Source organism: Rhineura floridana, chromosome 1, assembly GCF_030035675.1.
Source record: "Rhineura floridana isolate rRhiFlo1 chromosome 1, rRhiFlo1.hap2, whole genome shotgun sequence".
In the NCBI taxonomy this organism is placed as follows: domain Eukaryota; kingdom Metazoa; phylum Chordata; class Lepidosauria; order Squamata; family Rhineuridae; genus Rhineura; species Rhineura floridana.
Genome location: NC_084480.1, coordinates 121,517,056 through 121,543,325, shown reverse-complemented (window position 1 = coordinate 121,543,325; position 26,270 = coordinate 121,517,056). Strand labels below are relative to the sequence as shown.

The 26,270-nt window shown below is 44.9% G+C and overlaps 1 protein-coding gene across 1 annotated transcript in view; it reads left to right on the top strand.

The window, feature by feature from the left end:
* Positions 1-16,959, top strand: part of HACD4 (3-hydroxyacyl-CoA dehydratase 4) — a 47,247-nt gene extending 30,288 nt beyond the window's left edge. Inside the window, exons 4-7 of the mRNA XM_061615845.1 lie at positions 8,208-8,320; positions 13,130-13,236; positions 14,235-14,366; positions 15,985-16,959. Of these exons, the coding sequence (XP_061471829.1) occupies positions 8,208-8,320; positions 13,130-13,236; positions 14,235-14,366; positions 15,985-16,067 (435 nt within the window). The 3' untranslated portion in view covers positions 16,068-16,959. The remainder of the gene's footprint in view (positions 1-8,207; positions 8,321-13,129; positions 13,237-14,234; positions 14,367-15,984) is intronic.
* Positions 16,960-26,270: the final 9,311 nt, after the last annotated feature.

Genomic DNA, 26,270 nt, shown 5'->3' with positions numbered 1-26,270 from the left:
TCACTGTATAGTAAGAACTACTGAATCTTATGGAGAAACTGCCACTGATACAGGGTGTAAGCAACAAGTAAGGCATGCTTTGATTCAGCTTTTTTAAAAAAAAAATAGCATGGGGTATCGGATGGGGAAGTTGTGCAGTTGGAACCTTTACTTTGTAAAAAACCTTGTTTATTTTCTTAGACATGTTGCCTCACCAATGCAATCCCAAAATCTTAGAGGAGTCTGCAGTGCCAAGGGATACTGACTTTTGTGGTCTACTTTGGTTGCCCCATAGAGGCAGCACTGACTGCACAATGCACTTAACACCCACAACCACTGGCAGGTGGCAGTCCATCCATTTTCTCCTCCCAACTCTGTCAGGTAGGTTGAGCTGAGAGTGTGTAGCTTGTTGAAGACATTTCGCAAGTTTGGAAACATGAGCCTCCAAATATGTTTCAGGCTACTTACTCTATTCATCTGGAACCACACTGCCTCCCAGCTTTAAAGCAACTGTTGGAAGTTTGCAGGAAGTCCCATAAGTTAAAAAGCTGATCAGTTTGTTTTTTTTGTCTGGGTCTAAGTGGCAACCTCCATTATATATAAGGATTTTATCTGCAGGAAATGGTCTGCATTTGTATCCATCTAACAAAGTCATCCTACATAGGAAATCCTACCCTCTAGCAAAATACTAAATGATAAACTGACACATCTTTTTCCCCCATTTTAGTATATCTAATAGACTTGTGGTTATAACCAGTATGGTTTACTAAAATTACAGTTGAATACGGGAGGGTCTGAAATAGCAGAACTGCTGTGCAAACTTGGTGGAGTATTAACTTCCTTTTTGGTGTGAGGAGGGGAAAAAAAGCAAGATGAGAAACCTTACCCCTCAAGCCACACTGTTTGTTGTTGTTGTTGTTTTATTCTGTTTTTTTCCCTTTTAGTTTTCATTTTATAACACTACATGCTTTGATACTTTCCTCATGGAAGACGGGAACGCTTTTCAAGAAAAATAAGAATGGAAAATGTATGTTATATGTTCTTGTATTTTATGGTTTGTGTTTTGGGAACAGCCCAGATTGCTTCAGCTGTTGGATGGTATACACATATAATACAAACAGGCATTTTCAGTTTGTGACAGCACCAGGGTGTATGTGTGTGTCCAGAAGCAATAACTAGACATAGGCTAAAATGAGGTTATGACAGACACAATTTTATTGGTTATAGCTGATAGCCGTTTGGGACCAGTGTGACAATTTGAAATTTAGAAAAAGTGCTGTGGATGTCTGTCACAAAATGGCTGCCATGGGTTGTGTGGCTTGACACAAAATGGCTGCCACATCTAAAAGAAAAAAAGTACAGGACCACATAATGGTGCGTGCAGGCCTCCCCATCAATGGGGGAAAAGGCACATCAGTCACCACTGCGCTCACAGAGAGAGGCTCTTTGCACCTTTCTTTGTTCAGAGTGGAAGGGCAGGTGGGTGTCCAGTCCTGGCATCCAATGAAACATGGACATGTCTGAGAGGGCATGTTCAGTGTAGGAGAGGGCCAAGTCAGTGCAAACAGGAATGAGCAGCAAGCAGACAATATCTTATGCATTGTGGATTTTTTAGTAGATATTTACTGAGACCTTTCATGGACAACATAAAGAAGTCCTGGTGGGCACAGTGGTGTCTATCTGAACCAAAATGGTGACCCCATAGTGTAAGAGTGGGGAGGCTCTGGTCCATGGTCCAACCTTGGCCATCCAGATGGTACAAGTTGGTCAATGAAACATTTCCCAAACCACCGCCTACCTGTCACTGGGTTGTATCAGCTGATAGGCAGGGGTGGCAAGGTTCAATCTTGCTGAAGTCTGTTTTACAGTGCATTCCCTGGGTGAGAGGCAGATTACTGTCTATGACAGTACATCTGTGTGATTGATGGGCAGCAACTTTTTTCATATTTTATATGATTCTCTCAGTGTATGGTATCATTATCTCCTGGTGGTTTTGCAGCACATTTTAGTAGAGTGGATGGAGTGATTGGTTTGGTGGTTAAGAGAGATTGCAGTGAGTGGGTGGATGTGTGTGAGTAGTTGTCTGGGATCTCGGGGGGTCTTAGACCCCTTACTTTTCTTGGAGCAGAGCCCCTATGTCAGGTTCCTACAACCCAATCAACATGAAAGGGGAGTGTGTTAGCCACTGAGAAGAGTCTTCTAACATGTTTTCTTGTCTTTTCCTGCTGTTTGGAGCCAACCAGAGTGAAAGGAAGTGTGTCGGCCACTGAGAAGATTCTTCTCAATAGCTAACACTCTCTATCATGTTTACTGGCTCCTATGGACTTCTGTTGTTGTGAGAGAAGGCATTAAGAAGAATTTCATTCTCAGCCCAGCAGGAAAAAAGGGCAAAAGGGGGCAAGGCTGTGACTAACATAAAGGGTCCCTGCACTTCTGAATTTTCTACTACACTATTGTGTGAGAATAGAATGGGATGGGTGATACTGGATGACTAGTAGGCACTACATGATTTGTGCTTATGGAGTGCAAATGATTTGAATAAGGAAATTGGTTAGAAGTAGACGTAAGAAAGAATTGGGTGTGATATGAATGTGTTAGTGGGGTAAGCGTTGCATATTGTCAGTCAGGATGTGTCATTGCAGAAGGGAGCATGAAGAAGGAAGGGATGGTGCTCCTACTTGTTGGCGTGTGCGTGTATAGATCATACAAGGATGGAATCCAAGAGTCGCATAGAACAGGAATAAGCCAGGCCAGGCAAGTTTCTTGTAAGAGTCTTTACTAGGCAAAGACATTAGACACAGTTCTCTTCACAGACAGCTTTTCCCCCACTGAGTTTTTCCAAGCATCCCACCTTATCAGGCTTCCCAGCCAGCTGCTGACCTTGGCAAACTGGCGCTCTGTTCTCACAGCTTAACCCTTCTGCTTCAGGTTTCACTCTCTTTGCTAAAAACCCTGTCTGTGAGTCTCACAGCCTGCTTCACTGACCAACAGCCCCCACCTGAGACTCACAGATTACAAAACTTCATTGTTCATTATTAGATTTCTACAATATTAACTTTTCATTACAATACATATCAGTACATGGTTTGTTTTCTTACAGTTTCTATTTACATTTTCAGTTCAGTTCTTGTCTCTTTATTTCTTTATTCACACAGGTTTTACAGAGTCATTTTTTGTTCACTTTTATTTGATAATACATTTATATTTCATTCCTCAACACAAAACTTCCACATGAGATCCATTGTTTCTTTATCTATTGGTCCTTCTTTTTCCCATTCTACTGGATATTTATCTGTTTCATTATTCTGTTGTGTAACATTAAATGTGAATCTCTGAGGTGGTTGACCTTTCGTTTTTCTTTCTGACCTTCTAACATTATCTATTTCCATTTCTTCCTCACTTTCAATTTTACTTGGACCTGCACCTGTGTCTGCACTTGTACTTGGCATTTCTGTATCTTGCATTGCCATGTCTTCACTTCTCAGCCTTTTTACAGTACGTTTGCCACCGTGTATTAGATCAGTCAATGCAGTTCTTAATGGAATTTGCTGCCCAAAAGGAACATCTGCTGCTTCCTGCTTGCTTGCACTATCTAGGATAACTGTTTGACTGTCTCTCCAAGGTTTATCTATCACCTTTATGCTTCTGCTTAACACTACTTGTTGTTTCTCAGGCAACCAAACTCTATAATATGAATTCTGAAATCCCAAAATGCGTCCTGCCTGAGCTCTTGAGCCTAATTTACCATGCCTTTTCTGTTTTGCAACATGTACCCAGCATTTTGCCCCAAAACGTTCTATGTGTTTCACCCTGGGCTTTCTTCCAGTCAGTTTCTCATAGGGAGACATGCCTATTGTTCTGTGCATAAGGCGGTTCTGAATATAAACAGTGTACAGAATACATTCACCCCAATAAGTGTTATTCATATCTGCATCTGCTAGCATGGCTCTCATTGAATCCTGCAATGACCGGTTCCTCCTCTCTGCAGTTCCGTTGGAGGATGGGCTGAAGGGAGCAGTGAGACTCTGTATTATTCCCTTCTTTTCCAAATATGTTTTAAATGGATTACTGGTAAATTCCCCACCTTGATCTGATTTGATATTTTTGATAACAACCCCATATTGTGTCTCTGTCCTCTGTATAAACGCCTTCAATTTCTCTTCTGCTTCACTTTTCTTTTTCAATAAGAACACATGTGTAAATCTGGAGAAATCATCCACAATCACTAAATAAAACCTTGCTCCACCTTTTGAGCACTGGAAAGGTCCAGCCAAATCCACATGTATGAGCTGATAGGATTCAGTGGTTGTGCTTTCACAGCTCTTATTTACCGGAGTTACAGTCATTTTTGTTTTATAGCATACCTCACATTCATCCACATGCTCATAATGTGTTAATTTCAAATCTTGACTATGCTTTGGGGTGTTTTGTACCTTTTCAAAATGTGTGTGTGCTAGTTTTCTGTGCCATTCATGTAAACAATTATCATGTTTATTTTTATTAACTCCTATCCAAGCACACGTGGGTTTATCAAGATTGCACTCAACCATAAACATTTGGTTCTGTAATTTCCCTTGCATGCATATTTCACCATCTTTTCTCACAAAACATCTATCCCCTTCAAATGTAACTTTACAACCTATTTGAGCCAATTTTCTTACTGATAGAATGTTATATTTTAAACCAGAAACCAATAACACATCTGTTAATATAGTTCCCAAATTACTCAACCTGAGCGTGCCTTTTGCAATCGCGTCCTGAGTCGATCCGTCAGCCAGATAAATCTTCTCCTGCGCCGGCTTTGAAGTGTAAAATAAACTAGAGTCTGTGATTAGGCAATTAGACGCTCCACTGTCGAGAAGCCACTTAGAGTTAATGAGTTTATTGTCCTCCTTAGTAACAAAGTTCACGCTTGTTCTCTGACTTCCAAAGTCCCTGTTATTCCTCTTCTTTAAACAATGTCTCTGTATATGTCCACGGGACCCACAAAAATAACATATTTTATTCTCTTGCCTGCTTCTTTGATTTTGTTGTTGTTGTACAGCCACAGTCTCTTTTAACTCTGTTTTCTTATTCTCTTGTCTTCTATTCCACTCTTGTTGAAGTTTCTGTTCTACAAAGTCCAAATTCAGATGTCCGTCGGGTAAAGTTTCCAGACTAGAGACCAGGACACCCCATTTTTGATCAAATGAAGATAACAGTATATAGACCATCTGAATGTCACTATGATGCACTCCTCTATCTTGCAGCTCAGCATTTAATCTACGAAATTCAGCCAGATGCTCTGTCATAGTCACTTCATCTGTAAAACGCATCTGATAAAGTTTCCGTGCTAAACACAGCCTGCTCCCAGCAGTTTGCTGCACATGAGCGGCTCTTAGCTTCTCCCACATCTGATTAGCTGTCGGCTCATTACTCACCAGCAACAGTTGAGAATCAGACAGCCCCAGAGTAATAAAAGCCTTCGCTTTCTCATCTTTCTTCAACCACGCTGCTGAAGGAGCTGCCGGAGGGGTTTTTTCTACAACATCATTCAAATCTTCTTTAATCAGAACTGCTCTCATTCTCCATTTCCAGCTGGAGTAGTTTACAGCATTCAGCCTCTCCATCGGCATCCCGGATAACAGGTTTACAGCCATGTTGTCCACTCTTACTTGCCTCTTACTTGCACTTTGGTTCTTTCTGCACCAACGTCACGTCAACGGCTCTCGAACCCGCTACCTTGTATGATAAGCTGGGCCCATAACCCCTGTTGGCGTGTGCGTGTATAGATCATACAAGGATGGAATCCAAGAGTCGCATAGAACAGGAATAAGCCAGGCCAGGCAAGTTTCTTGTAAGAGTCTTTACTAGGCAAAGACATTAGACACAGTTCTCTTCACAGACAGCTTTTCCCCCACTGAGTTTTTCCAAGCATCCCACCTTATCAGGCTTCCCAGCCAGCTGCTGACCTTGGCAAACTGGCGCTCTGTTCTCACAGCTTAACCCTTCTGCTTCAGGTTTCACTCTCTTTGCTAAAAACCCTGTCTGTGAGTCTCACAGCCTGCTTCACTGACCAACACTACTAAGGTGGTTATGCGTAGTAAGTGTGGTGAGCAGGGGATGGAGAGGAATATGGTTGGATGGGGTTGGGTCCAGATAGATGCAGGCTATACTTCTCTTCTGTCCTCCACCCACAAGGACTTGGTGGCCAAACAGTTGAATCTTTCCCTTGATTCTTGAAATGTTTTCAAAGTGTGCTGCTATGTTTTTGCTTTTGCAGGGTTTGTATGGATGCGAAAGTTGGACAATGAAAAAAGTGGATAAGAGAAAAATCAACTCATTTGAAATGTAGTGGTGGAAGAGAGCTTTGAAAATACCATGGACCATGAAAAAAACAAATAATTGGGTGTTACAACAAATTAAACCAGAACTATCACTAGAAGCTAAAATGATGAAACTGAGATTATCATTATTCTGCACACATAATGAGAAGACATGATTCACTAGAAAAGACCATAATGCTGGGAAAAACAGAAGGGAGTAGAAAAAGAGGAAGGCCAAACAAGAGATGGATTGATTCCATCAAGGAAGCCACAGACCTGAACTTACAAGATCTCAATAGGGTGGTCCATGACAGATACTCATGGTGGTCACTGATTCATAGGGTTGTCATAAGTCGAAATCCACTTGAAGGAACATAACAACAACAACATTGTTTCATGTGGCATTGTACTCCTTTAGTGTGGAATCTAATTAACTTATTCCGTCAGGCAAGGATTTATACTTGTGCAATGAAATTTTCCTTTCCCTAAAATCTGTTCTGATTTGTGCTCTTCAAAGCAGATTTGGGGAGGGTGCAGGAGGGGGAGAAATTTGATTTGGTTCGCAAACAACCCCAAATCTATCAAATTTGCACTTCCCAAACAATATGAGAACTGAAACACAGCCATCCTTTGAAATCTGTACTTATCCGAATTTGTGATGCAGTTCTCCGATCAAATAATGTTTACAAAAATAAATATGTTAGGGGAAAGTCACGCAGAGCTTGGAAAAGTTACTTTTTTGAACTACAACTCCCATGAGCCCCAGCCAGCATGGCCACTGGATTGGGCTGATGGGAGTTGTAGTTCAAAAAAGTAACTTTTCCAAGCTCTGGGAAAGTGTGCATAAAAATGAATATATTGGTGAAAATATCATAGAAAAATGCATTATATTACAAACTGCATACAAAATGTGTTTTTTAGAAAAATTCACACTAAACTGCTAAAGAATTTTCATGATTTTTTAAAACAAAAATTCTCAAAGGCCAAACAAGGGATGGATTGATTCCATAAAGGATGCCACAGACCTGAACTTACAAGATCTGAACAGGGTGGTTCATGACAGATGCTCTTGGAGGTCATTGATTCATAGGGTCGCCATAAGTCATAATCGACTTGAAGGCACATAACAACAAAACATTGGATACAACTCTTAGTTTCATTTGTGTATGTATGTATACACACAAACACACATTGTATTCATACACATCAGTTGTTTAGAGATTGTTATGGTATGATATATAAGTATATGAAATAAAATAACTTTCAATGGCACTACAGGAGTCTACTGAGCATGCAAATCCAGTTGGTAAGAGCAATAGGTGTGAAAAGAGGTTTTTGAGTAAAATATGGTGCTACTGCCAACAGGAAGGTAGGAAAGGCAGCAGCCCATTACTCAACCAGAAACACTGTGTGTGTCTTTGTGTGTGTGCCCGCATGTGTGAAAAATGCTTATATTGCCTTAGTTCTTTCTCCAACATTGCTGCAACTATGTGAACTGTTTTCACCTTAAACTAAAATAGGGTGCTTTTAGATGCCCTGTTTATTGAACATTCATCCTGATTTGTTTGCAGAGAGGTTAGAGATACTGGCTATTTAACAAGCATTTGGCCCAATTTGTTTGTGAGGAGGTTAGATGATGTTGCATCAAAGCAAGTTTTATCCACAGTTTCCAGTGCATTTCCCTGTCAGTTTCCTTACTGCAAAAGTCCGCTCTTTGAAGAAGTGGATTTGTTGAGCAAGGCCTCCCCATCAGCTGTAACTGCATAACCTGAATTTGCTGGTATGTGATTGAACCCCACCCCAAAATAGTAGCCGTCTGGAAGTGCCCAGAGTCTCACCTATACCTTTTTTCTATTGCACAAGACCAGAGGTTACAGCTATTTAAGTAAAACCCAAATGATCAGAATTCTGTTTTCTTTCCAGATCACAGAAAGAATAATCATCTTATTTGTTGTGATTGCCAGTCAAGAAGAAATTCAAGGAAAATATGTCGTGTGCATCCTATTTTTCCTTTGGAGCATCATTGACATGGTCAGGTAAGTACTTAAGCCAGACCCCCTCAAAAGTAAACCAAGGGCTTTCCTTTCAGACATCTTTATCTTCATTCAGCAGGCAATTTGGTTTCATTTGCAAAAGCAAAAGCTAACAAGAGTAGAGAAGATAAAGAATGGGCACTCCCTTACCTATTATGAACATGTCTTTGCCCTTGCTACTACTAATAGGCTACATATTACACACTTTCATAGAATATTAGAAACAGAGAGAGAGAGAGAGATCTAGAAACCATACCGATTAAATTGCTAGCTTTGGGCCACTGTATTCAACTGGCGGGTCAGGGACCCACTGTCAGATCACAGTTTGATCTAAGGTAGGTTGCAATAGCAGCATTGACTATGCTAAGAAACTAAGAAATGGTAAGAAACTGAGTCCTCAAATTCATGTTTGGGTTACAGATGGGTCCCAGGTCTGAAAAAGCCAAAGTCTACTGCTTTAGGCAGTATTGATAACCTGCAGTGAAAGGAGGGGGCACAGTCGTATCAGTCAAGGAAAAATGCAAGCAAACTGGTTTCTCAAGGTTTTTGCGATTCACTTGAATCAACTGAGACAAAGCAAGCACAGCACAAAGTCAACTACCTTGTAAATCTAAGCAATATCGGACTCTGGACTTTTGAAGAACAGGAGATTGCTCTTCCAAATGCAGCAGTCACTAGAGATACAAGTAGTATCTTTTATGTGAATTATCCAACTAAGATGTTATCTATTTCCTATTGGGGAAGAGGCAGGATCATTTCAGAAGCTCCAGAAAATTTGGATCAATTAATATAAGGAGCTTTCTGTTTTTGCCCTTTTCAGACAGCTAACTGTGCAACCCTAAACATGTCTATTCATGACATGAATTCATAACATGAATTCAATGGGGCTTACTCCCAGGTAAGTTGTATTAGGATTGCAGTCTAAACCACTGTTTTAAAATACCCAGATAAGACAGCAATACAAATGAGGAGCACTATGTCCATATGAAGACCCAATAAGCAATTGATTGGATTAGAGTGCTAAAAGCAAATGCATTTTTAATTAATCTTATCTGTAGATAATTTATTTATTTATTTATTTTGTTTATTGCATTTGTATATCGCCCCATAGCCGAAGCTGTCTGGGTGGTTTACAACAATTAAAAACATTAAAAACAAACATACAAATTAAAAAAAAACACTTCTTAAAAAACAATTTTAAAACACATGCTAAAATGCCTGGGAGAAGAGGAAAGTCTTGACCTGGCGCCAAAAAGGTAATAGTGTTGGCGCCAGGAGCACCTTGTCAGAGACATCATTCCATAATTTGGGGGCTACCACTGAGAAGGCCCTCTCCCTTGTTGCCAGACTCCCAGTTTCCCTCAGAGTAGGCACCCGGAGGAGGGCCTTGAGTGTTGAGTGTAGTGTACGGGTGAGTTCGTGTCAGGAGAGGTGTTCCATCAGGTATTGTGGTCCCAAGCCATGTAAGGCTTTATAGGTTAAAACCAGCACCTTGAATCGAGCTCGGAAACATACAGGCAGCCAATGCAAGCGGGCCAGAATTGGTTTTATATGTTCGAACCATCTGGTCCCTGTTACCAATCTGGCCGCTGCATTTTGCACAACCTGCAGTTTCTCAACTGTCTTCAAAGGCAGCCTCGCGTTGAGCGCATTGCAGTAATCTAGCTTGGAGGTTACCAGAGCATGGACAACTGAAGCCAGGTTATCCCTGTCCAGATAGGGGCATAGCTGGGCCACCAACCGAAGTTGGTAGAAGGCACTCTGTGCCACCGAGGCCACCTGAGCCTCAAGTGACAGAGATGGTTCTAGGAGAACCCCCAAGCTATGAACCTGCTCCTTCAAGGGGAGTGCAACCCCATCCAGGACAGGTTGGACATCCACCATCCAGTCAGAAGAACCACCCACTAGCAGCATGTCAGTCTTGTCTGGACTGAGCCTCAGTTTATTAGCCCTCATCCAGTCCATTGTCGCAGCCAGGCACCAGTTCAGCACATTGACAGCCTCACCTGAAGAAGATGAAAAGGAGAAATAGAGCTGCGTGTCATCAGCATACTGATGGCAACGCACTCCAAAGCTCCGGATGACCACACCCAAAGGTTTCATGTAGATGTTGAACAGCATGAGGGACATAACTGACCCCTGCGGAACCCCATACTGGAGAGTCCAGGGTGCCGAGCAATGTTCCTCAAGCACCACCTTCTGGAACCAACCAGCCAAGTAGGAGCGGAACCACTGCCATGCAGACCCTCCCACTTCCAACTCAGCCAGTCGTCCCAGAAGGATACCATTGTCGATGGTATTGAAGGCCGCTGAGAGATCAAGGAGAATCAACAGAGTCACACTCACCTTGTCTCTCTCCCAACAAAGGCTGTTTCCATGCCAAAACCAGGCCTGAAACCCAACTGAAATGGATCTAGATAATCAGTCTCATCCAAGAGTGTCTGGAGCTGACCTGCCATCACTCATTCAAGGACCTTGCCCAGGAATGGAACATTTCCTACTGGCCTATAGTTATTAAGATTTTCTGGGTCCCGGGAGGGTTTCTTCAGGAGTAGTCTCACTACAGCCTCTTTCAGGCAGGCAGGGACCACCCCCTCTCGCAGAGAGGCATTAATCACTTCCCTGGCTCAGCTGGCTGTTCCATCCCTGCTAGCTTTTATTAGCCAAGAAGGGCAAGGATCCAGCACAGAAGTGGTTGCACAAACCTGTCCAAGCACCTTGTCAACATCCTCAAGCTGTACCAACTGAAACTCATCCAAGAAATAGGGGCAAGGCTGTACTGTGCATACCCCACTTGATTCACATGCTATAACACTGGAGTCTAAGTCCTAGCGGATGCTAAAGATTTTATCCTGGAAGTGCCTAGCAAATTCATTAAGTGGGCCTCAGATGGTTCTACCATGTCCTTGGGGCCAGCGTGTAATAGCCACCGGACAATTCTAAAGAGCTTCGCTGGGCGGCAGATTGATGATTTGATAGTGGCAGTAAAAAAAATTTTTTTTGCTGCCCTCACTGCCTCTAAATACAGCTTACCATAGGCACTTACCAGTGTGTAACTGCATCCACCAGGAATTCGTCTCCATCTGCACTCAAGCCGTCTCCTATATTGTTTCATTGCTCTCAGCTCTGGGGTATACTATGGAGCCGTACAAGTTCTAATCATGTCAACCACCCAGGTCATTTCTGTATTCCACAGTTCAACCAGGGTTTCTACAGGAGCGCCAGCCCTATCAGCCGGAAAACTCCCCAGAGCCCTTTGGAAACCATCCGGATCCATTAGTCTCTGGGGGCGGACCAACTTAAATGGGTCCCCCACCCTTGCAGAGGGGAAAGGCTGCTGTAAGTCTAAACTTCAGCAAGCAGTGATCTGTCCATGACAGAGGGACTGATGTAAGGCCCCCCACATTCAGATCACCATCTCCATGTCCAGTTGCAAAAACCAAGCCTAGAGTATGCCCTGCTACATGTGTTGGGCCAATGGCATATTGGGACAGTCCCATGGTTGTCATGGAAACCATGAAATCCTGAGCCGCCCCGGATAAGGTGGCCTCTGCATGGATGTTGACATCCCCCAGAACCAACAGTCTGGGGAATCTCAACAGTACACCCGAGACCACCTCCACCAGCTCAGCTAGGGAGTCTGTTGGGCAGTGGGGTGGGCAGTACACCAACAGAATCCCCAGTCTGTCCCGTTGACCCAACACAAGGTGCAAACACTCCAGACCAGTAGTCACATGGACAGGGTGCTTGCAGAGGGAGATGGAGCTCCTATAGACCACAGCAACCCCCCCTCCCCAACCCTCAGGTCTACCCTGATGCTGAACCAGGTACCCTGGCAGACATAGCTGGAGGAGACTGACTCCTCCCTGCTCACCCACCCAGGTCTCGGTTATATATGCCAGATCAGCTGCCTCATCCACAATTAAATCATGAATGAGGGAGATCTTATTATGTACTGATCTGGCGTTTAGGAGCAGCATCCGGAGGTCTGAGAGCTGGCTGATAGGGCAACCAACAAACCTGTGGGTGTGGGGAGGACGGAACAAGGCACAGACATTAACTGCTTGGGCCACGTTCCCCTTACCTGGCAAGTCCTCCTCACAATGCCATGTTTCCCTCTACCTGTCACTACACTAATTGGGGGCCCCTCAAGTCTCCCCGCTTGGCTCTGATTCCTCTCTCCCAGGCACATGACTCAAGACCCACAAGTCCCACAAAAAGCCAGGCAATCTACAGAGCAGGAGCCACCTCAGCCAGCCAGCTTATGTATCCCCTCCAGGGAAGGGACAGGTGGATGATATCAGCAACAGCTGGCTGAGTACCAGGGGGCCTGGTCCTGCAAGGCATAACACCTGCAGAGCAGATTATTAGGGTATTCATGTTACAATAAAACAGTATAATCCTTTATTCCCTCCCCCACCCCCTCCCAGATTCCCTAACCAAAGAGGGGGGAAAACCCTTCTAGGTAATTATTGTAAGGTCACATATAAGCTCCCTCTCTCTTTCTCTCTCTCTCTAGACAGGGGTAGCCAACCTGGTACATTCCAGATGTTGGTGGAGAGCACCATCTGTGACCATTGGCCATGCTGGCTGTGGCTGATGGAAGTTGAGTCCAACATCATCTGGATTGCACCATACTATCTGTCCCCTGTGGCTTCCCATCTGACTCAGATTTGGGGGGAAATCAGTGACAATACCTAATACCTTTGAAGGCATGAATTGCTACTAAAAAGGAGACTTTAGATACTCAGCTTATTCACCATTGAAAAACAATGTGCATCTCACTGTCTTTCTATCTACTTTTCATTCTAGATATACTTATTGTATGTTAGCAGTGACAGGAACATACTTTCAAGAACTGACATGGCTCCATTATACACTATGGATTCCTCTATATCCTCTCTCGGTTTTGGCTCAAGGTAAAGGGAGGTGGAGGGTACATGAGGAAGTCTGCCTGATTTCTGAGGCTGCAGTCCTGTGCATACTTGCCTTGGAATGAATCCCATTCAACTCAATGAGGCTTACTTTTGAGTACACATGTATAGGATTGAACTGTGGAACTTATTCAGAAATTTTCCTGTTTTCTGATTGATCAATGGTGTTCTACTACTTTAATGAGGTGGGTTTTTTTTCCATTCAAGAGTCACATGCCCTATATACCCATGGGAAACTCCTTGTTTCTATAAACTTGGATTGGTGATATATCTATCGATATATATTACCAATCCAAGTTTATTTGTTTTGTCCAACTATTACGTCTGATCAAACAGTGGCAGATCATCTGCTTTGCATGCAGAAGATCCCAAGTTCAATCCCCAGCATCTCCAAGCAGGACTGGGAATGTCCCCTGCTTGAAACCCTGCAGAGATGCTGCTGCCAGTGAGTGTAGACAGTACTGAGCTAGAGAGACCAATGATCTGACCTACTATAAGGCAGTTTGCTATGCTCCTATTTCAAATCACCTTCAATTATCTGGGGGTGGGGAACCTGGGTTGAACACAGGCTTTTGAGGTCTTGAGCTGTAATAACTGGAGATTGATATATTGCACATTACGATTTGCTAAACATTTTTCGTTACTACATTCCATACAACGTAGAGTATCTGCACTAATTAAAATTGACTTCTGTGTTTACTGTTGAGAATCTGCCTTTCCATTATGCTTGACATAGTTCTATATAATGGTTACAATGAGATTCTCTTTTGCCTGGATATTGCTCTATTAGCAGATATAGCACCTTGCCTGTGATAATTATATGATTATATATGGGATTGTATACACACACACACACACACACAGGTACTATATTATAGCTTTTTATCATAAAGGAAGGTCTCAGGCCTTTAATTTTGCTCTTTGGGATTTTTCGTTTAGAAGCCACTAAATCAAATTATTGTTTTTATATATATTTTTCTCAGCATTTGCCATATATGAATCACTGCCTCACTTTGAAACCTATGGCACTTACTCCACCCAGCTGCTTTTTCCATTTGATATACCAGTCTACTTTCCCTACATACTAAAAATATACACGGCAATCTTGTTTGGAGGTAAGTTTTTAGATTTCTTGAAAGCCAGTATGGTGTAGTGGTTAAGGTGTTGGACTATGACCTGGGAGACCAGGGCTCGAATCCCCACATAGCCATGAAGCTCACTAGGTGACCTTGGGCCAGTCACTGCCTCTCAGCCTCATGAAAACCCTATTCATAGGGTCGTCATAAGTCGGCATCGACTTGAGGGCAGTACATTTTTTTTAATTTCTTGGCAAATACAAAATAAAGAAGATTCTTCTGAGACTGGCGAGACTGGGAATTATTAGCTCAAGCCTCTCACTAGGGCCTGAACTGGCACAATGAGTTGTATGAATGTACACACATCCCTCTCCTACTTCACTCCCCCAATGTGGTGTATTGGGTGGCAGGCATTGGACCAACTGGGGAGATGACAGGTCCAAATCTCCCGATCCATGAACATTGCAAAGTGATTGCGCCAGTCACTATCTCTGAAGCCTAACCTATCTCACAGGGTTGTTGGGAGAATATAATGGGGGGAAGGAGAGAACTATGTGTGCTGCCCCAAGTTCAGTGGTGGCAAGGCAGGATAGAAAATAAATAAATAGACAGACAGACAGACAGACAGACAGACAGACAGACAGACAGACAGACAGACAGACAGACAGACAGACAGACAGACAGACAGACAGACAGACAGATAGATAGCAGACCTCCAATATTCACCAATGTTCACAACAGACCATTCAATCCAGCTTTTTCTGCTGGTCTAGTTTCTAACATCAACACGCTGGCTCAGGGACATGCAGTAGGAGAGATGGGCCAGCTCTGGTCAATTATGTAAGATTTCAATTAGTCTGCAATACAAATGTAAAACTTGCATTGGATATAATGCACATTTTTTCCCTTCCACATTCTATCTCAAATTCAGGGATCTCTGCTGGTTATGCCCTGTTTTGCTTTTAGATGTTTAGTGAAAGACTTTCCTGGTTTGCCAAACACTTTTCTGATATATACTTATTCATCAAGACTGGGTTTAAATGGTTGAAGTAATTTTTATTTAATAATTGTACACTGGGGTATTTTCTAAAATGAAAAAAAAAATAGAATCAGAGTTGGAGGGGACCCTGAAAGTCATCTAGTCAACATCCCCCCTGCCCAATGCAGACTCTGGACTACAGGATGCAACTGCAGCATCCTTGATAGGTGATTCCCCATCCTCTTGTTCCACTGTCAAAGAGGTCTTCTTATTAGGAAATTTCTAAAAAGGAGCCTTATATATTATGAACAAACTATTCACATGTGGGACGGATAAGGCAAGAGAGGCTTTCTACGGTCACATGTGAAAATGTTGCACTCTGAACTGTCAGCTACTCTGCTCACATTTGTGATTGATAAACACCTGCATCACATTTTAAGAAAAATCTCACTGCCTCCAACATGTAAGAAATGAGATTCATACCACCAAAAGAATATCGTCTGCTACCAGTGAAGAATAGGGGTTGTATAACCCAGTGATGACTTTTGGGCAACTTTAGTGCATATTTTTGGGAAGAAGAGTTTGGAAGATCACCTTAATAGGCAACAAGATGCCATGGTGTGTTCTATGTCGGTTTCTACTTTCTTGCACTTACACCATATTCTGGTTTGAATTTAGGTATGTATTTCATTGTCCGATACCTCTACATGGAACGGAAGACTCATCTAGGAAGCCACAACATCAAGGTGAAAAGAAGCTAGCTTTTCCCTCAAGGAATGAGAAAAATGGCTTGAGATGGTCTGGTGGGAAACACTGTTCATGAAACTAAATGGAGAACATGACTTTAAAACAAGAGCTCACAAGTCAGATATCTGGATATCTTTGGTTTAAAGGAGAATGATACACGCTTTCTTGATAATTAGATCCCAACATACAAATTGTGCAAATGTTATGTACATGTGTAACGGAACCGAGTCTGGGGTGGAGCTGCAATTTTTAAAGCACATTTCGAACTCTTGGTTGTGACAGATGTTAGATAAATATGAAGGCAACCATCTTGATCCCAGTGATTCGTTGCTGGCATAGGAGCACTCACAATGCCCATTATACTTCAATTGAATGCATATGCTATTTCTCTCTGTTGAAGCCAGTGGGGAAGTCCATCTTGTTAAGGAGTTATGTGTGTGTACATTGGGAGTTCCTAACCTGTTATATAAATGCTCCCACTCCATTCCCTTTATCTCATCCCCAGAAGAACTGAACCAAACCTACTAAAATAATTCTCTCCCTAGGAACAGACAGCCCCATGTTGAAATGAATGGAGATGTTTTGTAGACTCTGGGGGGAGCAAGGGAGAAATACGCAAACCTATGATTGGTTCCTAATGTTTCCTCAAGTACAATTTGAAGGGGGGGGAATGGGGATATCATCTAGACAGGAGAATTTTGTAATGAGAAAACATCCTAGATGTCACGGCAGAGTCCAGATCTTATGTCTGAAAGAACCAGGAGGTTGAATGTTGTTTGCTGTAGCAAAATCCAACATATTTCTATTGATGTTTTTGCAACTCTTCTTCAGGGGGAATAGCTTCATAAAGGAATATATATCTTCTTAACTGCTTTATTGCTTTGGACCAGTTTAGATTGAGGGTGGGGTAGGTCTCCTAGAGTACAGAAAAATGGAAATTTTACTCACTGTGAATTTCTATTTGTGGATAGTGCTGGTTGTGACAGGCAGGGTCTCTAAGCTTCTTTGTAGCCTCTCCTGTGGGAGGAGTCGTCCCTCTCTCCAGACCGAACTGACAGAGCCAGGAACACTCCTCAGGCCCCATATCCACATCTTCCCAGACGTCCCTAGAGTGGAAGCCTATACCAGGAGAAGCTGAAGAAAAGCGACAGACCAACACGGAACCAACGTGCTGGAAGACAGGTCACACATGAAGGGAGACACACAATACTAAACAACGTGTGCAAATGTAAGGCGCTGGCAGAAGCCCTAAGTCCCCGCACTCCCCCCTCCACTCCAGAAGGTGAAGCAGAGGAATAAGAGGTGGGTGGAATGTCCTCCAGCACTATCCACAAATAGAAATTCACGGTGAGTAAAATTTCCATTTTTGCTAGACAGTGCTGGAGGACATTCCTCAGTAGGGATATGACAGAGCAGTGTACCAGGACTGTGGGTGGGATTCCTCTAGCTAGAAGGCAACACCTTCTGGAGCACCTTCCTGCCAAATGCAGCATCGGCTGATGAGAATGAGTCTATTTTATAGTGTCTGATAAAAGTGTGTGGGGAAGCCCATGGTAGCCGCCCTACAGACATCCATTATGGGGAACCCTCCCTTAAACACTGCTGAAGCCGCTGCCCCCCTAATCGAGTGTGCCGTGGTACCCAATGGAGGTTCCTTACCCAGAGCTTCATATGCACGTGCTATAGCCGCTCTGAGCCAGCGTGAGATAGAGTAGGTTGTCACCTTACGCCCCTTTGATTTCCCAGACAAGGCCACAAAAAGGGCCTCAGACCTCCTGAACTCTAAGGTACGATCCAAGTAGAAATGAAGGGCCCTCCTCACATCGAGTGAGTGCCACCTACGTTCCTGGGTACAGGAGGGAGCGGGGCAGAATGAAGGACCACTTCCTGCGACCTATGGAAAACGGAATTGATTTTAGGCAGAAATGCCGGGTCTGGGCGGAGGACTACCTTGTCCTGGTGAAACATGCACAATTGAGGGTCCGAGGATAATGCCCCCAACTCGGAAACTCTGCGTGCCGATGTGATGGAAACCAGAAAAACCGTTTTAAGCGTCAAGAGGTTCAGGGGGCAGGTAGCCATTGGTTCAAATGGCGGTCCCGTCAGGGCCGTCAGTACCCAGGTAAGGTTCCAGTTTGGAAACCTGTGAATCATTGGTGGGGAAACCAGCGTCACCCCTCTTAAAAAGCGTTTAAGGAATGGGTTGTAGGAAAGCGGGGGGCCCCCCAGGCTTAACAGAATGCTACTAAGAGCTGCAGCTTGTCTCTTGATTGTGGCTGCGCTCAAACCCTTATCTAGGCCTGACTGGAGGAACCCAAGGGGACCCCTGACGTCTCGAGACCAAGGTTCCACCGTATTTGATGAGCACCAGGACAGGAAAACCTTCCACGTGGACGAATAAACCCGGTTCGTGGACTGTCTACGCGAGGCCAGTAGCGTGTCAAGCACTTTCCCCTTAAAGCCCTTATCGCTCAACCACAACCACTCAGCCTCCAAGCTGTTAGCCGGAACAGTTCTGGTCGAGGATGGCAGACTGGTCCCTGAGTCAGAAGATCCGTTTGAGAGGGTACCTGCCAGGGTGTCTCGACTGACATGTTCAGCAGGTCCGGAAACCATGGACGTCGAGGCCAATAGGGCGTCACTATAATAATTTCCGCCCTCAATGCCCGAACCCGCTGGATCGTGCGTTGTATCAGCCCAAACGGAGGAAAAGCGTACAGGAGGCCTTGAGGCCACGGTGTGACTAGAGCGTTTGTGCCCTGAGCCTGGTGACACGGATGTCTTGTAAAGAACCTGTCCAGCTGTGTGTTTGCGGGTGTGGCAAAGAGATCCACCACTGGTTCTCCCCACCTGCGCACCACCTGTTGGAAAACTTCCAGGTTCAGTTGCCATTCTGCCTCCTTGATAGCTGTCCTGCTGAGCCAGTCGGCTACAAAGTTGTTTGTGCCCACCAGGTGCTCGGCCTTCAGGGAGGCAAGATGCCTCTCCGCCCATTTGAACAGGCGCTCCCCCTCGAGCATTAGGCCCTTCGATCTCGTGCCCCCTTGTCTGTTGACATAAGATTTCGCCGATGAGTTGTCGGTGCGTATGAGGAGATGCTTCCCCCTGATCTCTGGGGCGAAGGCTTGCAGACCCAGTCTGATGGCCCGCAACTCCAGTATATTTATATTGAGCTCCGCCTCCATTGCAGACCATGTCCCCTGGGCTACATTGTGGTCCAGGTGAGCCCCCCATCCGTATAAGCTTGCATCTGAGGTCATGATTAAGCATGGGGGTTCTTCCAGGCTGACTCCATGGGCCAACCTCTGAGGTTCCAGCCACCACCGGAGCTCTGTCCGTACTGTTGGAGTCACGGAGACCGAGCGTCTGTGTCGTAGGAGAATTGCCTCCGGGTAGGGCATAAGGGTCTGTTGTAATGTTCTTGAGTGGAATTGGGTCCACTGAATTAGGTTGTATGCTGACCCCATGGACCCCAAGAGCTGAGCTAGCCTCATCAGGTCCGATGCTGGTGCAGCAACTGCTTCCTGAAGCAACAGCTGAAGTCTCGAGGCCCTTTCTTCGGTGAGCCTCATGCGGAAAAGTTGCATGTCCAGGATCACCCCCAAGTGCGGAATAGTTTGGGATGGGGTCAGCATGCTCTTTTCCAAGTTCACTATGAACCATTGGAGCCATGATACAGTGAGATGGGTTCCTGTGTGTGACTGGTCCCAGGATGGCGCTCTCACCAAGATGTCATCCAAATAGGGATGCACGCATATCCCCATTGTTCTGAGGTGTGCCACCAGGACCACCAGGACCTTGGTGAAAACTCTTGGTGCTGAGGATAGGCCGAACGGTAAGACCCTGTACTGGAAGTGTCTGTTGTCATATGAAAACCGGAGAAAGCGCCTGTGTTGTCTGCAAATTGGAATGTGTAGATACGCCTCGGAGAGGTCCACAGAGGTCAGCCAATCCCCTTTTCTTAGGGCTGCAGTTACGGAGCGAAGGGTTTCCATTTTGAAGTGTTTTTTCGCCACCCACCTGTTGATCCATTTGAGATCCAAAATAGCCCTCGTGTCGCCATTCTTTTTGTCGACTAAGAAAAAAATTGAATAAAACCCTGACTTCCTCTCCGAGGGAACTACTGGCTCTATTGCCCGGATGTTCAGCAGATGCTGAATAGCTTCCAGGTGGCGCAGGTGCTTCTCCGGCCTTCGAGACCTTGGGGTGGGTCAAAATTTGTCGTGTGGAATGCGAAGAAACTCTATGGCATATCCCATGGACACCATGTCCAGCACCCATTTGTCTGAAGTGATGCCTCTCCAGCTGGGGGCAAACTCTAGAAGCCTGGCTCCCACTTCGCGAAAGGCCGCTGGGGACCGCGATTCGGGAGGAGGAGCCCTTTTGGACCCCTTTCTGGTTCCTCCCTGAGAAGAATGGGGCGCCTCCCGGTTTAATGGAGGAAACGTGTCCACGCCCTTTGTCTTGTTTGCCCCAGCGAAACCTGTTGGAAGGCTGACTGCGAAATCTAGAGGGCTGTTTTGAGGAACGAAAAAAATGGTTCTGCCTGCCCTTCCATTCCTCTCTTCTGGCCATAGGGAGTGCTTTCTTCTTGTCCCTAGTTTCCACCAGGTGGGCCTCGAGAAGCTCCCCGAATAGCTTAGAACCTGAGAAAGGTAGGGCAGTGAGGCGGGTCTGTGACCCTGAGTCCACAGCCCACTGTCTGAGCCAAATGTTACGCCTTGCCACAGTGGAGGCAGCCATAGAGCGCGCTGTAGACTGTAAGGCATCCATGGATGCGTCGGCTGACAGGGCCGAGGCGTATGCCATTTTCTTCAACCCATCCTTCACAAATTTTGGAACATCGTCCTGTGCCCCTAACTCTTCGGCCCACTTAAAAACCGCTCTAGAGAAAACTGAGGAAGTGGCTGCGGCCCTGAATCCGACTGCATCCGCCTCAAAGCTCCTGCGAAGAGCCCCTTCAACTCGCTTGTCGCACTGGTCCTTAGGCCCCCCCTCCCCTTCTGTAGGGATCACTGCAGAGCTAGCAAGGGCAGCAATAGGCAGGTCCACTGTGGGAAAACGCAGTCTTGCCATGATCCTGTCGGCAAAGACGTAATGTTTCTTTGCCCACTTGGCAGATGGCTTTGGTTTGCATGGGGATGACCATTCAGCATCCCACACGTCATCAAACGCCTGGGGAAAGGGAACTGAAACCTGCTTAGTGTCCATGGAGGGGAAAGCCTTCTTTGCACCTGCCGAGGCTGACTGAATGGGTGCATCGCCTCCTGCCTCAGCCTCTGGCAGTTGTAGCACTTTGCGGGCCTTGGAAAGGAGCGGCTGAAAAACCTCTGGAGCGAAGAGTCTGGGTTGCATCTGGGTGACTTCTATTTCCTCACCAGAAAGCTCCCCCTCTTCCCTATCCTGCTCAAGTAGTTCTTCAGAATCTGATAGTACCACCTGTGGCACAGGAGCCTGCCTCGGTGACTGTGCCTGTGCCTGCCGATCCCGAACCATTGAGGATAAAGGACCTGCATGAGTCTGTGGGGAGGAACGCCTTACTACCCCCCCAACGTGCTATGACCCGGGTGCTCCTTGTCACCCCTGGGTGCAGCCTTAGCTGGCTCACTGTGTAAAATGTAGGAGGGTGAGGGCGAGCCCCCCCGCCTCATGTCTTGATTAGAAAGGGAAGAGGACCTGGAGTGGCTGTCTCTTAAAGGTGAGCTGCCATGCCTGTCCCCCCTGCTGTAACCTGTGGAGGGGGGGGGATAAGCGCCTCCGCTTTCCCCTGTGGGAGCGCTTCCTGGAATGTTTGCGCTTCCTACTTTTACGTGCGTGTGAGATAGAGCCACTGACTTCAGAAGCAATGAGCTCTTTAACCCAGGTCATAAATTTGGGAAACTGCGAGTGGGGGGGGAAAACATCCATATCTTCATCTAGGAGATTCATCCCCCCGCTGTCTACGCTCTGGGACGGAGAGAAGACTGATTGCTGTGAGTCCTCTAGGTCCCTTGCCTCCCCCACGTGGCGGAGCTCTTGGCGGGAAGGCGGAGAGGAGGCGGGTGAGGCCATAATATGGCGGCCTTGACTCCGACGCTGAGAGAAAAGCGCGGGAATCACTTTACAGGCGAGCCGTGTTAGCGGGCACCGCTCAACCCCCTGCTGGGACGTTCTCCCGCGACGAGGCAAGACTTTGGCGAAGGGGGGGGGAGCCAGGAGCCACAATCCCACTGAACGCGAGGGTTGCAGAAACGCGGTTCCACGGAGTGAGGCGAGAGACCCCCGTCTGTGCGGCTGCTGCTCTGCTGGTACGCTGCAGCTAGCCGCGCTCCGTACTTCTTCAGCCTCCTTTCTGACGCCTGTGAACCCAGCCGGGTTCAGTCGAGCCTCACAAACCCGAGCCCCCACGGAGTGAAGGTAGGGGAGGGGAAGGAAACAGGCAGGAAATAGAACAAACGTAAGGAGAGGAGAAGATTAGCATAAGAAAAAGACTAAGAGCTGGAAGCAGAAAACGAAAGAAAGAAGCTCTAAATAGAGAAGAGAGATTAACTCCAGACCTTCACTGACCGCAGGCAGGGCCGGTCTGGAGAGAGGGATGACTCCTCCCACAGGAGAGGCTACAAAGAAGCTTAGAGACCCTGCCTGTCACGACCAGTAGGAGGAGTCATCCCTACTGAGGAATGTCCTCCAGCACTATCTAGCAAATATCTTCTCTTACATCAGTCATTGAACTTGCTTTTTTTACATATGACCTGACTTTCCAGACCATAAATAAATGCTTGGCACCTACCACCACATCAATACAACAAACCACAAAGATCTAGTTCTCAGTGAAGTGGTAAATGTGTATCTGGCTGTACAACTGCAGCTGGGCATTCCCATATGTGTATGCTCCTCCATACAAAACATTTCTTCCACATTACTAACTGCCATTAGTTTGAGGAAGCCTTGGGGCAGGCACACTCTAGTCTGGACCCTCTTACTTAGGTGGATCCAGGTGGCAGCAGCAGTGCTGTGAATTAGCACCAGGTGAGATAATTTATATTTCCCATAATGCCCAGAAAAAAAGCTGTAGCAGGGGCACTGTGGGACATTAAAATGGCACCATAGAGCACTCAGCATAATAGAGCTGATTCTAAGAGCTATCCCTTCCAGAGAGTTAAATTTAAAGGGGGGACACAGAGCAGAGATCAGCAGCAGGTCATGGCTCGATCCCAGGAACTGCTCAAGGTCGCTGCGTTCTGATGTTGGGCCCAGGTGTCAGAAAGGGTCTAAGCCTAGCCTTGTTCCTGACACACTAGTTGTTTATGTGCATGAACAATTCTTCTTTCCCCCTACAAATGAGGAAACATTCAATCACACAAGCCCCCTGCCTTGTACAGCTACAGATAGAAGCGGTGCAGCACATACTTGGATTATCATCTTAGTGAAAACTGGCCCAAAGTTATATACTTAACTCAAGGAAAATATATCAGTGCAAACGCTTTGAGATACGGATTGCTTATCTTAACTTTTCTCAGTGCTGCACTGAGTACCCAGGAGGACACAGCTGTGTTATCACTGGGCCACCCAGCTCTCCTGACCATGTCAGTTATACATGGCAAATCTTCCCCCTCATCCACGATCAAATTGTGGCCAATAGATGTTTTATTTTGGGAACACTTGGCATTTAACAACATGCAAGGTCAGGCTGACTGGCATCCACAAATTCTGAAACACAGCAGGTAAAGCAGAGGATGCAAGGGCTTTGATGTGAATAGCCTTTTCCCTCTACCCTGTATACCTTTGCCCATCACCATATCTTTCCCCACCTACCATCACAGGAATGACAGTCCTATTCCACCTTCCGTTCTGGCCAAGACACATACTTCCCTGACTTACCCCTAGAAAACAAAGTACAGCAGAGGATAGGAGACAGTCAAACAAAGAAAACTATCGGATGAATATACCTTTATATACCCAGTTGATCACTGCGCTCTGCAGGTGAGGGCCTCCTGCAGATACCATCTTATCAGGAGGTCCATTCTGTACAACATAGGAAACGGACCTTTAGTGTGGCAGACCTACCCTGTGGAATTCCCTCCCCTTAAATATTAGACAGGCGCCATCTCTGTTATCTTTTCGGCGCCTATTGAAGACCTTCCTCTTTCAATAAGCCTTTTAAGTTGAGACCTTATCCCAGTCTGCTTCTGTGTTGGAACTGCTTTTTAATATACTTTAAAAACTTTTTTTAAAACCCCCCCAATGTTTTTTAATGTTTTTAAACCTTTTTTAAAAATGTCTTGAAAGCTTTTTTTTAAAAAAATGTTTTTAAAGATATTTTGTTTTAATGTATTTTAAAGTCTGTTTTTATGATGTTTTAAAGTGTTTTTAGTACTTTTGTTTGCTGCCCTGGGCTCCTGCTGGGAGGAAGGGGAGGATATTAATCAAATAATAAATACATAAATAAAATGAAACTCACATCCTAGCTCTCACCTGGGACCAAATCTCACCCCCCCTACTTTCACCCAGGAAAGGGTTTCATGATGGACTGGACTCTCATTCCAGGGGCATGAAAACACTTTCCAGGGGCATGAAAACACTGCTCAGATGGCTCTTTAGGCATATTAGAGACAAGTATGTGATGATTAATTCCTTTCAATTTATTAACAGTGAAACTCATCTCTAAAGCAAATCCCTTTAGCTATGTTTCCAGTCACCCATAAAACCTCCCAAATAGCATCTTTCTCCTTTCTGCTTGCACACATAGCATTGTGCAGCAAGATTCCCTACACAATTTGGAGGGATACTGAAGAAGACAGAAACACAGGAAGTACAGAGGAGGTTGTCATACAGATCAGAAAGTAGGTAGTATTTGTGATGAGGTTTGCATGTCCTCCCCCACCACACATAAAGCCTTTAATGTAAACAAATTTGTGCTCATAAACAGAGAGAGAGAGAGAGAGAGAGACAGACAGACTGCTCTGCAGGTAAAATCTGCATCCCCAGTCTGTGTGTGACTTGGTTAAAGACCCGACCAGAAAAATGGAACACAGGCAGCATGTACACAACTGTACATGCATACACAAGCAGTACATACAGTGAAGAATATGCAAAGAATTAAGGGAAAATATTTAGTATGGGAAGAAAGGGAAAAGAACTGGTCAGAAAGGGGGAGATCGCATTCAGTGAGGCTTCCAATTACATCCAAAGCCTGGAGCTGAAAGAATGCTAAGTGGCAGAACCCCCCCCATCAAAGCAGTAAAGACTGAATGGCCCAGGCACAGAACTCTGCTCTATTATAAATGAAATGATTTCTCCACAAAAAGGTGCCAAGAAGGCAGGGGAAGCTATTGAGGAATCAGAGTTTTAAGGGAAGAGTTTATAGTAGGTTTAAGATCAACACCAATAGTTTCGAAATACATCTGGAACTCATGTATTTAATGTTTTGGAGCTGGGTCTTTGGTGTGTTTTTAAGAACAATCCTCAAAGCATATCAAGATTTCAGGCAGAACCCAAAATAGTATCTAAAGTAAACTTGATTAAAAAAAAAGTCTGCAACACATTTATATTTTTCACAGAATTGTGGTGAAGAGACATAGGATCAAGGGTTTAAAGCTCCAAATACATTAAAAATTCATGTATGAGATAACCTATGTAAACTATGAAATGTCAACTCCTTGTCCAGCTCTTGATCGTGTAACTTTTTCATGATGAACAGTCCCAGTAACAGGCTCCAAATGCTAATCTAAGGTCTGCTGATTAAAACATACCTAAGAACCTCATTAGAATGCTTTTTGATGGCACTCACATGCTGCAAATCTGTATATATTCAGGTATTATCCAGGATCCAAAGAGCTACTTGAAGAAAACTCAAAGGCTTGCCTTGTTTCCTTTGAACAGCAGAACCCCAATGTGCTTCATTTTCAAAACGTGTCACAGCTGATGGGGGTCTGCTATTTGAAGACTACATCTAAAGCCTCAAGTAAGTTGGTATACAGAACTAGTTATCTTCTTTAGATCCAGGCTAAAAATTTTGCATTTATTAAATATCCTGTAGCGCAACCTTTCCCCCCGGAGCATTTAAAAATTGTTGATGGTGTTGGTGGACCATATAATTATTTTTCTGCTTATTGTAGCAGTTGTAATGTACTGTGCTAGATGCTGTATGATTTTTATTGTATTTTTATTACTTCTTTTATTGTATTATATTGTATTACAATTTGCATTCCATAGAATAAAGAAGCAATAACATGCAA